The sequence below is a fragment of the Octodon degus genome, unplaced genomic scaffold (genome assembly GCF_000260255.1).
Source record: "Octodon degus isolate 3935 unplaced genomic scaffold, OctDeg1.0 scaffold00185, whole genome shotgun sequence".
In the NCBI taxonomy this organism is placed as follows: domain Eukaryota; kingdom Metazoa; phylum Chordata; class Mammalia; order Rodentia; family Octodontidae; genus Octodon; species Octodon degus.
In genome coordinates, this window is record NW_004524761.1 from 5,043,285 (window position 1) to 5,059,306 (window position 16,022).

At 38.0% G+C, this 16,022-nt stretch overlaps 1 protein-coding gene and 1 pseudogene across 1 annotated transcript; one reads left to right on the plus strand and one right to left on the minus strand.

Annotated features, from left to right (window-relative positions):
- Window positions 1–872: 872 nt before the first annotated feature.
- On the plus strand, window positions 873–2,841 carry LOC101578332 (annotated as a pseudogene).
- A 3,648-nt stretch (window positions 2,842–6,489) lies between these two features.
- LOC101579120 (protocadherin alpha-2) lies at window positions 6,490–10,648 on the minus strand. The gene is made up of 2 exons (XM_004643909.1): window positions 8,242–10,648; window positions 6,490–6,608 (listed from the first exon to the last, which is right to left on the minus strand). Exons 1-2 carry the CDS (start codon window positions 10,646–10,648, stop codon window positions 6,490–6,492), a joined length of 2,526 nt encoding a protein of 841 aa, XP_004643966.1.
- Window positions 10,649–16,022: the final 5,374 nt, after the last annotated feature.

Genomic DNA, 16,022 nt, shown 5'->3' on the forward strand with positions numbered 1-16,022 from the left:
GAATAAGTAAATATATTAAATTATCTTTATCAAGCAAGATGCTATATAAATGATGAATGATGTTAAGGTTAATATCAAGCTTACATGACTTCAGATTCTATTGTGCCAGCTCATGAAGAAGGAAACATAGATTTGGAGGGGGGCTGGAGCGATAGCTCAGCGATCTAAGGGCATGCCTACCAAGTGTAAGGACCCGAGTTCCATCCCCAGAACCCAGGGTATACCATGCGGTGGTGCACGCCTATAATCAAAGGGCGGAGAAGGCTGACACAGGAGGATCACTACAATTCTGAAATGCATAGCAAGACCCTGTATCAAATAAATGTTTGTAACAGAATTGTAGGAAATAACTATAGATATCAACATGCCAAATAGTATTAATGACTCTTGAAATATACTAGGTAGTTTCTAGAGAATAGAAAATATGAAATTTAAAAGTATAACAGATTTCATATTAATAAGATATTATTGAACGAACTGCCATCTCACGTCACCATGCCTCACAGACTGACTGACCGACCAACTGATGGATGTCTGGCAGACAGACGGTTGAAGAGATGAACAGACACGGGCGGGCGTGGAGACCACAGAGGCGCCATGCAGGAGTGACTCTCATTGGAGCCACCAGCTATTACAGAAGCAGGATTTGAAGATTCTTTGGCAACTTGTGGACTATTTTAATGAATTCCTAAACCTTCCAACCTTTCCAGAGGCAATTAGATTTAATGTGGATTATGGAATTTTTGAAGTAGTTAATGATGCTCCACAACTTCTAGAAAAACAATTGAAAAAAAATTCTATAAAGCCAAAAACCTTGAGGTCTTATCTACAATTTTGTGAGGAAAACAAAGCAAGATGTTAAACTTGTAAAAATGAATGTCCACTGTAAAGATGAGACCAGTAATGTCAACTATGATATTATGTGTCTCAATTGTGAACAAGGGATTAAATGGATCAGAAAAGACTTCCATCATTTCTGGAGAGTGATTGCTATTTTGAATACGGGTGAGCCAAATTGATCTCATGAGTAAGATGGAGAATGTCAGATGTGACTTTCACAATTGGTAGAAATTTTTCTCCATGGGTCCTGGGGCAACCACTCCATCCACCACCTCCCACTGTCAAGAAGACAATCTTATTATGAAAAAGTTCTACATTTCTCTGGCGAAGCCTCCTACTCTCAAACAAGATTGGTCTTCACTAGCAAAGCAAAATCAGCAAATGATATCCACCTTTTCATTACCCTGTTGTATACCCCACAATAAAACTGAATCACCAGTTACTTCATCTGCTTCTCAGAATTTCATCATTGAAAATGGAGTTCACCCCAGCACAAAAAGGTGTTCATCTAAAACCACTAAATCAATTTCTAAATTGGAAGAATATGAAGGGTCTATACCTATAAAAGATACTCCACAAGTTCTTCTGAGAATATACCTCGAAAAGCAATGTGATGTGCCTGACAGAAGCCTGCCATTGGATTTTTCAACATGTGAAGAATTTTTAAGTTCCTATGCATTCTTTATTCTAGAAGCAGCCATTCAAAAAATTATTGGAAAGCCACTTAAAGAAAGTCCAGACTACATAAACTTCAATAATGTAGGACCAGCAGTGGTTGATGATCTTTTTTAAACTCTCCTTGAACCAATTCAAACCATAATGGGAACTCAGATGAGGCATTAGGAAAATAAATTAAATATAAAGAGGGTCAGCTTTGGACCTGAGAGCAGGACTGATAGGACAATTTCTCACAGAACTTACAGCATTAGCAATAGGAAAGAGTTTGAAATTTATTAAATTTCATGAAGGGCACCTTAGGAGAGAGGTATTGGTGGCTGTGGATGGATAGTGAAAGGTTAACCCTGGAAGACATCAAAAACATCTTGAGAAGATGAAAAAATGTCATCTAGTGAGTAGTGGATATCTTCATCTTGTAAAATTATTGTTTTTTTCATAAAGAATTACTGAATCCAGTTGTTGTTTTTTGGCAGAAATGGGAATTGAACTCAGGCCCTTGTGCTTGCCAGGCAAGCACTTATTCTACTGAGCCATCTTGCCGGCCCCTGAATCCAGTTATTGCAAGACAGATTCAATGTGTTGTGACTCTAAAAGGAGATTTATTGGGAAATGGGAACTTTGGGCAAGAAGTAAAAAAACATAGGGATCGGTGCCATTCCCACTGCAAAGAGTCTGTCATCCAAAAGAAGACCACAACTATCAACTGCTTTATTAACTCCTGTATTCCACCAGCTTTACAGATTGACATTCCAGTAGAACTGGCACAGAAGATTACTGACCATAGGAAGGAGTTAGGATCATGTGTATTTAGAGAAGTACAGATGACAATTTTGGGGGTTCTGTTTAAATTTTGGCCATATTTTTGTGAATTTAGGAAGAATCTGACTGGCGAAAAAAATATGGGTATTTTAGAGAGAAAAGTACAATAAGCAGAAAGACAAATTGTCAGTCATGGATGATGAAAAAATTTGGAATGTTGTACTCAAACAATATGGAAGTACTACAGGGTCTACTATACAAATGCCTGCCTTTGCCAGTGAATCCTGGTTAGGCCTGCAAGCATAAGGTTGACAGCCAACTTTGTGCTACTCAAAGTATATAGAAGCCTTAGAAGAAGAAAGAATTCTTCTTAAAATCCAAGAGGAACTGGAAAGAAAGTTATAGGCATACCATATTTTACACATTTTTAAGTCTTCTGGCTCAATTATGTCCTTGAAGAAAAATTTGTTTTTGTCCAAACCACCCAGAAATGGGAATGACACTTATGTCTATGTTTCTGTCCTGCTACCAATAGCTACAAGGAATTCTTTAACTCAAATTTAATGAACTGGAGCTCAAGCAGCTGATTTTGATGGTCTGCATTAGAGCAAGGCTAACATCCAAATCGTTTGACTTGTTTTGCTATCATAACATGATATTATTGAAAATTTATTGTAACATAACATACTTAATTACATTTGAAGATTATACTGATTTTAAAATGGCATACCACATAGGAATTGATAACAGGATATATCCCAGGTCTGACTAGCAGATTATAAAAATCATAGTAAAGGAAAAGTGAATGTAAAAGATTGGGCCAATGTATGGATAAGGCATGAAAGTAATTTTTCCTATCATCTAAATATCTCCTTAGGCATCTTAGAAAAACTGGAAATGAGAATGAGAAAGCAATAAAGATTATTTTGGCAATAGATTGTGACTCTTGGACATACGAGACCATATGAATACAAATTTAAAAACTTATAATTTAACTCTAATAGAAACATAGTGCCCAGACTTCCAGTAGGTAATATTGATACACTGTCAAGGAGATAGTGTGTAGATGTGACACTCTAGAGAAGATGATGCCTCCCAAGACAGCATCTTTGTCATCAGTGTAAGCCATTGGTTTTTTCTGTAAATCCTCAGATGAACTTTTCTGATCCCTAGAACACAGATAATCTACATGTTGATTCTTATCAACATGAAGAAATAAGTTTTTGGTAAAAAAAAAGTTCAAGATATACTGAATAAACTCCTACCTCTTTCAAAAGCAGATCCCACACAGGATTTCTATCTAGAACATATAAGGAATTTTAAAAATCACGGCCCCAAAATTCAAAGATCCAATCTAAAATTGGGCATCTGAGATGAATATATACTCTGAGATGAAAACATAAAAATGGCAATTAAATATATGAAAAAAATTTTTATCATCATTGATCATTTGAGAAATGGAAATTAAACCAATACTGAGATTCCATCTCATGCCAGAAAGAATGGCTGTCATTAATAAGTCAACTAATAACAAATGCTGGAGGAGCTGTGGGGTAAAAGGAACTTTCCTTCACTGTTGGTGGGAGTGTAGACTGATACAACCACTATGAAATCAATGTGGAGAGTCCTCAAAAGGCTAGGTTTGGAGGTCCCATTCAACTCAGCTAGTCCCCTGCTGAGTATTTTTCCAGAAGAACTGAAAACCTCATACCACAGCGATATATGTGCACCCATGTTTGTAGCAGTGCAATTTGTCATAGCTAAATCTTGGAAACAAGCCAAAGGCCCATCAAAATTTTAACCAAGTAACCAACTCCACAAGGGAGTATTACTTAGCTCTCAACAAGATAAACTCAAGGTTTTTATAGGTAAATGGATGCAACTCGAGACCATACTCATAAGTGAAATCAAACTGCATGTGCAAACCTCATATTGTCTCAATAGTGTAAGAACATGAAAGAATAAATAAAATCTGAAGGTACAATATATACTGTCAAAGGTAAATAATTTGGTAATGGGAAGGAACAACTGGGATGAGTACAAGGACAGAAGAAAGAAGCAAGGGAATAGATATATAGATATAGATATAGATATAGATATAGATATAGATATATGCTTGAATAATTGTACTGCTGATTTTCTGCTGATCTATTGAAAGAAGCAGTTAATTTTTTCTTCTCCTTGTTAATTTCTTATAACTTTTTAAACCAATTTTGAATGCTTATATCTGGTAACCCAAGCAACTAATTTGAAGATACTATGCAATATAACAGCCATTGTTAAATTCCTGTTATTTTGTTTAGTGAAATTCTGTATATTTCTTTTTTTTTTGCCTTGTGCCTTCTCTTTGGATGGAGAATTTATTTAATAAGTAAAACATTTGTAAAACATACATATTCTCAGTTATGTGTGTCTTCTCAATGGTGAATGTTGAAGACAATAGTGTGAAAGCTTTCTCACAGATAACATGCATATGATTCCTCTCCTGCCTGTGTTCTCATATATCCACCATGGTGATTACATGGAAGTCTGTTCCACATGTGTCAACAATACGTGTTTTCTTGTGCATTTTTTCTAATTTTTAGTAAGGTGACATGATCAAGTAAAGGCCTTCCCTCATAGATGACATTCATAGTTTTTCACCTGTGTGTCTCCTCTCATGCCTAGTAAGGTGAGATGATTGAGTGAAGGCCTTCCCACATACATGGCATCCATATGGTTTCTCTCCTGTATGTGTTCTCTCATGGCAAATAAGAGAGGATGACTGAATGAAGGATTTTCTATATAGGTGACATTCATATAGTTTCTCTCCTGTGTGTGTCCTCTCATGGATAGTAAGGTGAGATAACTGAGTGAAGACCTTCCCACAGAGATGACATTCATATGGTTTTTCTCCTGTGTGTGTTCTCTCATGCCTTGTAAGGTGAGATAATTGAGCGAAGGCCTTCCCACATAGATGGCATTCATATGGTTTTTCTCCTGTATGTGTTCTCTTGTGGATAGTAAGGGAAGATAATTCACTGAAGGCCTTCCCACATAGATGGCATTCATGTGGCTTTTCTCCTGTGTGTGTTCTTTTACGGATTTTAAGGGTATTACAGTGAGTAAAAGCTTTTTGACACACATTACATTCATATGGTTTTGCTCCTGTGTGTGTTCTCATATGAATTTTAAGGTCACTAAAAATAGCAAAAGCTTTTCTACAGACATTACATTCATATGGTTTCTCTCTAATGTGTGTTCTCACATGACTAGTAAGGTGAGATACTTGAGTGAAGGATTTTCCACATAGATGACATTCATATGGTTTCTCTCCAGTGTGTGTTCTCTCATGCCTTCTAAGATCATACTTCTTAGTGAAGGCTTTCCCACATACAAAGCACTCAAATGGACTCTCCCCTGTGTGTATTCTCATATGAATTTTCAGGCTACTTAAATTTTTGTACATTTTCGCACATTGATGACATTTATGTTGTGGTTCACCTGTATGTGTTTTCTGACCCCAATAAAATTTAGAAGATTGATTGAAGTTTGTTCCCGACATACAGAATTCATTTCCAGATTCAGTTGTCTTGTGTCTTCTGGATGCAGACTGATAGTTGAAGGTTTTCCTACTCAGATTGCCTTCAAAATCTATCTGTTCACACTGTGAATTTTCTTTATTTCAGTTTGGTGGCGTTTGTCGGTATGAATGACCTTGGGCTTGATGGTGTTTATTTTCTTTCTTTTCATATGTCCAGTGGTTATCTGTCCCTCTTCATAAAAGCTGTTCTTTTTTTCTGGATTGTGCTTCTTGGGGAAAGCTGTTTGTTCTACCAGCCATTGATTTTCTGTTGCATCCATGTGAAGAACAAAATTTGATTTGCAGTATTTGCACCCCAGGGATTCCAGCCTCCTGATGGTTTCCAGCATCACAGCTCTGTAGAGCTTTCTCTGTGCTCTGTCCAGCAGAGCCCCTTCCTCTGGGGTGAATTTGATGGTCACATCTTCAGTGGTTATTGATTCCTCCCAGTGCACTGCCATTTGAAGTTTCCTGTAGATGTTCGCCCACAGGGTAATCAAGATATAAGAATGGAGATTTGTGGAGAGGATTTCCCACTACTGGAAAAATGGAGTTGTAAGCAGCAGTACATCAGTCACTCCCAGCTTTGCACTCCAAACACTCTAAATTGGTCACACATGGTTCAGTGGATCGCATGCACCTGATTTTGGTTACTGGTCGTTGTGTTGAGAAGGTCGTGCGTTCTGGCCACATTGAGCACCAACTGTTGTGAGCACTTTTTGGTCGTTGTCTCGGTCCAAGAAATTTATATTTGTAATCCCAAAGATGCCTTTTTGGAATCCCACCAATTTAATTCCATCCTACCACTCCTGGTGCAACCCAAGGTCTGTATCATTTCTAATGGGATTTTTTTTACTATTTTTTATTCTCTGTAAAAAATAAAAAGCAGTAAAAATTTTAAAAACAAGACCCCAGGTGGAAATGGATATTCTCGCCTAACTGTGAAAAGTCTAAATCTATGATCATGTAGTGCAAATTCTTTATATAATTCATAAGTATCACATATATTTGGGGAAAAAAGCAACTAACTAAGAACCAAATACCAAAATATAGTTTTAGATGGTTATTTTATCAAAGTCATCTTCCTTTGGTTGAAAATATTTTAAACCTTTTTTTTTGAGACTGGGTGTCACTATGTAATTCAAGCTGTCATAAATTTATGGTGATCCTCCTGCCTCAGCCTTCAAAGTGTTAGAATTACAGGCATGGACCATAAGCCCTTTTAAGTGTAACATTTACTTATCAAATTCAGTGTCCAGTGAACATATATTCATCCAATACCAAGCCTTATCTCTTTGGAAAATTTCCAGTTGCATTCAGGATGTGGATGCTTCCAGATAAAACTTTGTGAGCTCACAGAGTGAAATGCCAGAGGAAGGTGTGGTCTGTCTACTGCATTAAGCTAATTATACTGATACTGGAAGGATAACTAACTACTAACATGAAAAGGTAGAATATTTTTCATTTGTAGAAACAGAATTTCCCAAGCACAATGTGATTTTAAAATGTCCAGACCTAGAAGAAGCTATTTTCTTCATGAACTCTCAGTTTTTCCTCAAAACTCAAAATGTGTCTGATGTAACATTTGTATTTCAAATAACAGGATTTTTTACTCACAAAAGACAAACTTAAAATAGGCAAGTATTCCTAAGTGCTGGCAAGTGTTATAATACCTACACAATCCTCTCAGGCTGGTTTCAAATACAAGACAGAAAGATGCAACTTATTAACTGATGCATGAACAGATGATAAATAACTTCGTGATCCAAAAAAAATCTAGGAAATGTGCATCATAAATAATATACTTGCATTCCAAACAGATTCTGATAGAACATATTCTATAAATTAGAAATACATATCTCCAAATCCTTTAAATTTAATTTTCTGTGAAATTCTAAATACCGAGAGAAAAATATTTGCATGTAATATTAAATTCTCAAATTTTTTCTAAGGGATCTTGTTTTTGTAATACAGGGGATTGAACATAAGGTCACACCAAGCACTCTACCATTGATCTATATGCCTAACCCCCTACATTGTATTTTGAGATAGAGTAGCACAAAGTTGCCAGAAGCTGTCCTTAAACATGAGATGCTCGTGCCTCAGACTACTAAGGAGCTGCAATTACAGAAATGTGGTACCACAGTGGCTGCTGAAATGTTTTCAATACTTCCAGTTCCTATCACTCATGCAGAGCTTAAACTATGAAAAAACCAAGAGATAAAAGTAAGACAAAAACACTTAAGAAAATATCCAAACTGCAATATTTTTATCTCCAGTTCATCCCCGATATTTCATGATAAAACAATAATATAAAGTAAAGGCAGAGCTATGAATCTCATGATAAACAAATATCAAGAAAAATAAATTAAAATTTCTAGAATTGATGGGGAAAAAAAAACCTAAGAGACCTACCTTTCCTAGATATTCTGATTCTGAGGACTGTTGTCTTTCTTCTGTGGTGTCTGGGCCTTGAGGTAGGCTAGGGCTGAACGCCATGAGGTCCATCTTGGGCGCGCCCTCCCCAGAGCACACTCTCTGCCTCCTTTGCTGCGAGTATGACCAGCTCCCAACTGCACTCGAGCACACTAGTGTGGGCTTCCCGGGCCCACTCGCGCCTGCACTGGACACCAATGAGCAACGCAGCGCCGAGTACAACACAAGTGTGAGCACCAACAAGCTGGATACCGCGCAGATGGCGATGATCAGGTACACGTTGACATCTACCAGAGCCTCCTGCAGCCTAGAAGCCCCTGCAGAAGCCTGCGATGAAACCTTTGGTGCCTGACCGTTTTCCACCAAAGAAACCAACACGGTGGCGGTAGCCGTCAGCACAGGCTCCCCGTGGTCTTTCACAAGCAACAGCAGGCGCTGGTGTGGCTCATCCTCCTCATCCAGGGCGCGGGTCGTGCTGATCTCGCCTGTATACAGACCCACTCGAAATGGGTTACGTGCGCCACCTTCAGCCGGCTGTAGCTCATAAGACAGCCACGCGTTGTAGCCAGAGTCTGCGTCCACTGCACGCAACTTCGTCACCACGTGGCCAGCACCCACTGACCGCGACACCAGCTCACTCACCACGTTGCTTGCACCACCTGCCCCAAGGCCCAGCAGCACAGGAGCATTGTCATTCTCATCCAGCACAAACACCTGCAGAGTCACATTGCTCCCCAGGGAAGGCACTCCAGAATCCCGCGCACTCACCTGGAACTGCAGCAGCTCCAGCTCCTCGTGGTCCAGCGGCTGCAGCGCGAACACCTTGCCGCTCTCCGCGTGCACAGACACGTAGCTCGACAGCGCGCGCTCGCCCACGCGCCGCTCCACCAGCGAGTAGGACACCAGCGCGTTCTCCTGCGCGTCCGCGTCGCGCGCACACACCGTGAAGATGTGGGAGCCTGGCGGGTTGTTCTCCTTCACGAACACCGTGTACTCGGGTTGCGCGAACACAGGCGCGTTGTCATTCACGTCAGCCACCTCGACGGACACGGTGGCGGAGGCCGACAGCGGAGGAGAGCCCCCATCCCGTGCAGTCACCACCACTTCATAATCTGAAAAGATTTCACGGTCTAGGGTGCTGTCCAGCACCAGTGAATAATAATTCTTGAAGGTGGACACCAGTTTGAAGGGAATGTGAGGTGTCAAGGTACAAGTTACTTGTCCATTGATACCTGAGTCACGGTCAGACACTGAAATGAGGGCGATGACGGTGCCCAGTGGCGCATTCTCTTGGATAGGAAGTGAGAGAGACGTTATTGAGACTTCTGGTGTGTTATCATTTATATCCACAAGTTTTACTGAGATTTTACAGTGTCCTGACATTGATGGAGTTCCTCTATCAGATGCAATGACCTGAATCTCATAGGATTTCGTTTCTTCATAATCTAATTTCCCCCTAGTTCTGATTTCTCCAGAACTCGGATTTATTTTGAACTTCATGTGTACATTGGAGGAGGCATCGCTACTGAGTGAATACACAATCTCGCTGTTTGATCCTTCATCTGTGTCAGAAGCGTTCACTTTAATCACTAGGGTTCCATTTGTAGTGTTCTCAGACAACTGTACTTTGTAAACTGAGCGGTCAAAAGTCGGTTCATTGTCATTCACATCTAATACCTTAATAAGTATGCAAACAGTGCCTGTGAGCCCAGGTTTGCCTCCATCAGTAGCTACCAGTAACAGATTAATTTCAGCAGTATCCTCTCTATCCAGAGATTTCCCTTGTACAAGAAACAAAGATTGGCTTTGTTCATCATTTGTCTGTATGTCTAGAAAGAAAAACTCACTGGAGGTAAGCTTGTAGGAGAGAAGAGAATTTACTCCGATATCCGCGTCAGATGCTCCCTCTAAAGGAAATCTTGAGTCAAGCAGCCTAGATTCCGGAAACCGGATAGTCTTTACTGCCGTGGGAAACACCGGCGGGTTGTCGTTAATGTCCATCACCTCCACCTCCACGTGGAAAACCCGCAGCGGTCTGTCCACGACCACCTCCAGGTGGATGCTGCACTCCGCGCTCCGCCCGCACAGCTCCTCCCGGTCGATCCGAGAATTCACAAACAAAATGCCATTCTGCAGATTTACCTCCAGAAGGTCCCCGCGCTCCTTGGACGCCACCCGGAACAGGCGCGGCACCAGCTCCGCCAGCTCCAGCCCCAGGTCCTGCGCGATGCGGCCCACGAAGGTGCCGTGTTTGGCCTCCTCGGGGACCGAGTAGTGCAGCTGGCCGCTCCCCGCCTGCCAGGCTGCGAGGAACAGAAGCGAGAGCAACAGACGCTCCTTGACCCCTTGATCCCTTCTCGGAGAAGACACCATTACTAATCCTGAGTGAGTTGATCAAATTAAAAGATCATGTTTTGTAAAAATGTAAATAATCTAGTCTCTGTTCCAACCCTGCTGCTTCTCTTACTGCTCCGTTTACCTGGAGAAACAAAGAAGCTCTGGGTATTTTCCTTTCTAGGGAACACTCTTTGGTAGACAGCGACATCATGTGGCTAAAACATAGTTTCTTCTTTGGCATTTTAGCCATGTTTAAATGTATAGGTTATTGTGTTCGGTATGTTTAAATTGTTTTGAATTGTATCTTGTACAACTGAAACTCATCCATTAGACAGAATTTATCTTTCCTGAGATTTCTCCAAGATGATCACCATTCTAATTACATTTTCATAAATTTGACTACAATAGATATCTCATAAAAGTGAAATTGTGCATATGTGGTTTTTTTGTGACTAACTTTTTTGGTTTAGCATGATTTCCTGAGCTTTAACCCTTATTGTAGCACATGACAGAATGTCTTTCATTTTTAAGGATAAGTAACACTATTGTGCTCCATTTTATGCATTCATTCAGCTGTTCACGAACACTGCAGTTGTTTCTTCTTCTAGGCTATTGTAAATAGTGCTGGCAGAAACACAAGAGTGCACATTTGTCTTGAAGATCCTGTTTTCATTTCTTTTCGATACGTTGCCATGATTTTTTTTTCATCTTCCCAAAGAGGCACATAGGAATCAAGGAGTACTTTACTTCATTTAAAACCTATATAATACTGGCATATATTGTCATTATTTGAAACTTAACTTTTATTTTTAATTTGTTTTCATATGCATTCAAATTGATAACTTAGTTTCTCATTTGAATGATATGAATCAAGGTATAATTTTTCTATCATATTTATTTTATGCATGAATAATAAAAATGGTCGCTTGCTAATTACACTTTTAACTAATTGTTAATGAGTCTCTTCACATGAAAAATATGAAAACAGCATAAGGAAGCTGAATAAAATGAATACAGAAGGTCAATGTATAAAACCTATATGACAAGAGTTATTTTCAGTTACCCTATGAACATCTCAAATTTTGTTTAATCATCTTATAGCACACAGTAAAGCAAAATTACTTATAAATTTTAAACTGTCCATTAAAAATAAAAAGCTTGTGAAACAAAAGATAAGCTCTTCTGGCTCTGGAATTCGGTGATAACTTTTCCCTATTTCCAACATCTCAAGGTACTTACTCATACTGTCTGTGGATATAAACCTATTAATAATAGTTTAACAATGAATCCCAGGTAAACTAACTTAAGAAAAAAGTAGATCATCATTTATTGTCTTATACTTGAAAATAGCTATTTTTTTTTACTGGTTTCAAGCAGAGCTTGGGACACCACTACTCAAAAATATCACCAAAAAATACCTGCACATTTCTGTTTGTTTTCCTTTGTTGGCCTGCTTGTGTACTTTACTGTGTGTGAGAAAATGGCCAAAGTACCTTTCAGTCTTCATGCTACCAGTTTTAGGACTCTCAGAATAAAGTGTATTTTTTCTTCATAGTTTCACACACACATACACACACACACATACACACACACACACACACACACACACACACACACAAAACCAACTATACATCATTTCCTACGGACCAGTTTAAATAATGCTATTTTTCCTCTAGTAAATAAGTCTGATAGATCTCTCATTAGCCAGACATGAGTAATTTGTTCATTCCTGAAGCCAGGAGATGAAATTAGCCCCATCTAAATTATGTAGACTAGGCTGGCCCAATAGCTCAGCAGACTAAAGCACCTACAAGCAGGCTCAGGGGACGGGGATTCAATCCCCAGGCCTGCCATGCTGGTTCCCCCCGCCCCCGGGGCATGGTGCTGAGACAGCAATTGAGACTGGGCTTGGTGGCCTGCACCTGTAATCCCAGCTTTAAGAGGCTGTAAACAGGTGGATCACTATGAGTTTGATCTAGTAGTGAGACCTTGAACACCTGGTAACCCTTCCCTAAAAATTAAAAAAAGAAATAAACAAATTATGTAAACTAAAATTGGGAGTTACTTCTTCTAAAGGCCATGGAATGTGCCTGAATTATTCTGGAGCTTAAAATAATTGAACATAATGTCTGACTATCCATCAGAAAACATGGTTACACTGCAATTCCATGTGTGTAATTTCCAATATACTATAATTGACACATTAAGGAATTATGCCTAAGACATAGATGTTAGGTCCAAGAATCATCACTTGCTTTCATCAGTTTTTAACGAATATAAAAAGCAATTATGGGGGCTGGGGAGATGGCTCAGTGGAATAAGAGCTTGCCTGTCAAGCGCAAGGGCCTGAGTTCAATCCCTGGTTCTGCCAAAAAAAAAATAAAAAATAAAAAGCAATTATGCCAGAATTCTATAGTAACACTTCTAGAGGTATAATAGACATGTGAGCTATTACTTGGGAGTTTTGAGGACCTAGAATAGCTCTTTGCCTCCCCTATACAGCTACCATACCATTGCCAAACATGCAAGCACATTTCCTCCAATAGAGAAAAAAGAGTTCAAAGCCATACTCAGCCAATAACATGTCTCCTGAGCCTTAGCCTCACTGTCTTTACATCTCTTGATATCTGTAGTGGATTGAATAGAACTCCAAAAATGAAACTCAGGATGCAATCTTATTTGTAATAAAAGCTTTTGCAGATATAACTAAGACAAAGACATTAATATGAGAACATACTAGATTAGGGTTGGCCATAAATCCAGTAACAATTGTCTTCTTGTAAGAGATAGAAAAAAAAGACACTGTGGCATAAAAAGAAAATATGAACAAAAAGATAGAAATTTGACTTATTTGGCAAAGTCAAAATATGTGAAGAGTTAGCAGAAGCTGGAAGAAACAGCTGCTTGGGTATTTAGAGGAAATGTGCCCAAGCAGTATATTGACTTTTGGACTGCTGGCCTCTAGAACTCTGAAAGGATAAATTTATGTTCTTTCTGGGCACTGTGTTTGTGATAATTTACTACAACAACCCCAGGAAATTAATACAGTATCCACTGCTGCATTCATCAATGGACACTAATTTCTATAATGCTTATAAGTCCAAGCATTTCTTCTTGAAAAATCTTAGCCCAGTTCATCACAAAACTAGTACAAATATCCTAAAGAAAAAGACAAGTAGGGGAAATGGATGCTAAGCAAGAAAAAAGAAGTGGTACCAATGACATTTTAAATTATTTCTGTCTTACTACCTCATACATAAGAAAAAAAATTCCAATAGCTTCTCCAAAGATTCCAAGATATGTACTCTGCTTCACAGTCAGATGCTTTGGTTAAAATGCCAAAAACAATGCTCTTCTACCTGTTGTATTATCCATAGTAATACTATTCACAAAATACATTCTTCTCACATTAGTGCATGTCTAACAATCAATACATTGTTGTACATTCATTCTTTCATTGTTTCCTGTAAAATAAAGTTTTATTTCTTGCTCCTGCAAAGTTCTCTATGGTTACGAGAGACTTCCAAAGTCAGATTTTGTCTACATGTTGCTCATCACCCCACATTTCTTTGATTTTGGCATCTTAGTCTCAAACTGTGCTTCTGATGCTCCAGGAAAAGATAGCATAGGGATTTTGCACTGGTCATCACATAATTCTGCTTGTATATTCATATGTCACAGCCAGAGAAGTCACATGACCATACCACCTCATGGCAAAACAAAAGTGAAATCTTCTAATGTTTGCAGAAGGAAACAGAAATACTGAAGTAGCTATCAAGATGAACAACTATTTCTTTTTATCCTCATCTTACTGTCTTAAGGGTCCCTCAAATGACATCTTACATTGCTAATTACAATTTTACATCAGAATATAGAAACATAACTCTAATCTTTTAAAATATATTTTTTAAAAATAATTAAGATGTGTTAGGTACCTGTACCAAATCCCCATGAGGTATGTAAATCATTATGTTCTGCAAAAACATACTAATAAAAATAGAAATAGAAAAACAAATAAAAGTTTGTATACTGCACTCATATAAATTATTTTTAAAATAGCAAAATACAAAGATATTTTCTGAAAAGAAGGGAGCATGTGAAGAAATAAAACCTGAAGATTTTTCCCTTTTATTTCAGCTATTATAAAAGCACTTTCCTAAAAATTAAATTCCATTGGTATCAGACTAAGATAACATGAAAATAAAGTTACAGTTTTTGAAATTATGATCATGAAATCAAAACTAGTTATTTAAATAAATAACTCAACTTAATACTTTATGTTGGGGCCAGGGAGATGGCTCAGTAGAATAAGTGCTTCCCTGGCAAGCGCAAGGGCCTGAGTTCAATACCTGGTTTCCCCCCCCCAAAAAAAAAAACTTTATGTTTAATCAATTCTTGACTAAATTCAATTATAGTTTTTACTTCCACTAAGACATTTAAAAGCTGTAAGATAAAAATACGAACATAGCACTGTTATGCTAAGTATACGTACCACAATGTTCTTTGCCTACTGTTCTTTTTTTATTTGTTATATTCTTTTTTTATTTATTTTACTTTTTTGTGGTACCAGGGATTGAACTCAGGACCCTGTGCTTGCCAGGCAAGCACTTATTGTACTGAGCTATCTCCAACCCTCTTTTTTTATTTTTAAAAAGATAAAAATAGTTTTTAAAAAGAATTAGAAACAATATAGAATTTCACTAAACAAAATGATAGGAATTCAATAATGGTTGTCACATTGCATATTGTTGTTGTCAAATTATTAAAACATATTATAAAAATTAAAAAGGAGAGAGAAAGAAATTAAAGCATCAACTGCTTACAACAAACCAGCACAAATAAACAGCACAATTATCCAAGCTATCCTGTGTATATACAAATATGTTTCTCTTTCCCTTCTTTCTTTCTCTTCTCTTTTCCCTCACCCCAGTTGCTCCTAAACAGTTTTCTTCCCTTTCATAGTATCTATTATATGTTTCAGATTTTTTTTTTTACACTTTCAGGTTCTTACACTAGGGAAACAATATAATGTTTACACCTGCAGGTCTGATTTATTTCACTTATGAATATGATCCCTAGTTGTATCCAATAGGTAAAAGGCTGAAACTACTTTTCAGATAGACAAGATGATAACTTTAATAGAAATTTAAGATGAATCAAAATCAGTCTGATTGAACAATAATGGTGGCAATCTTAAAAGCTCTCAAAGTTTATATCATTACCTTTCAAATAATGTTGCTTTAAAATCAGTACCTTTCCTACTGGACTCTTTTAGAATATTTTGCTGAGTTTACACACCTATAATATTCAACAACGGAACTTAAAAAAATTGGGGTATAACTATGAATGTCCATTTTGTATCTGTGTATTCAAAGTGGTTGGGATAGATATATAGTTGCATTCTCTTAAT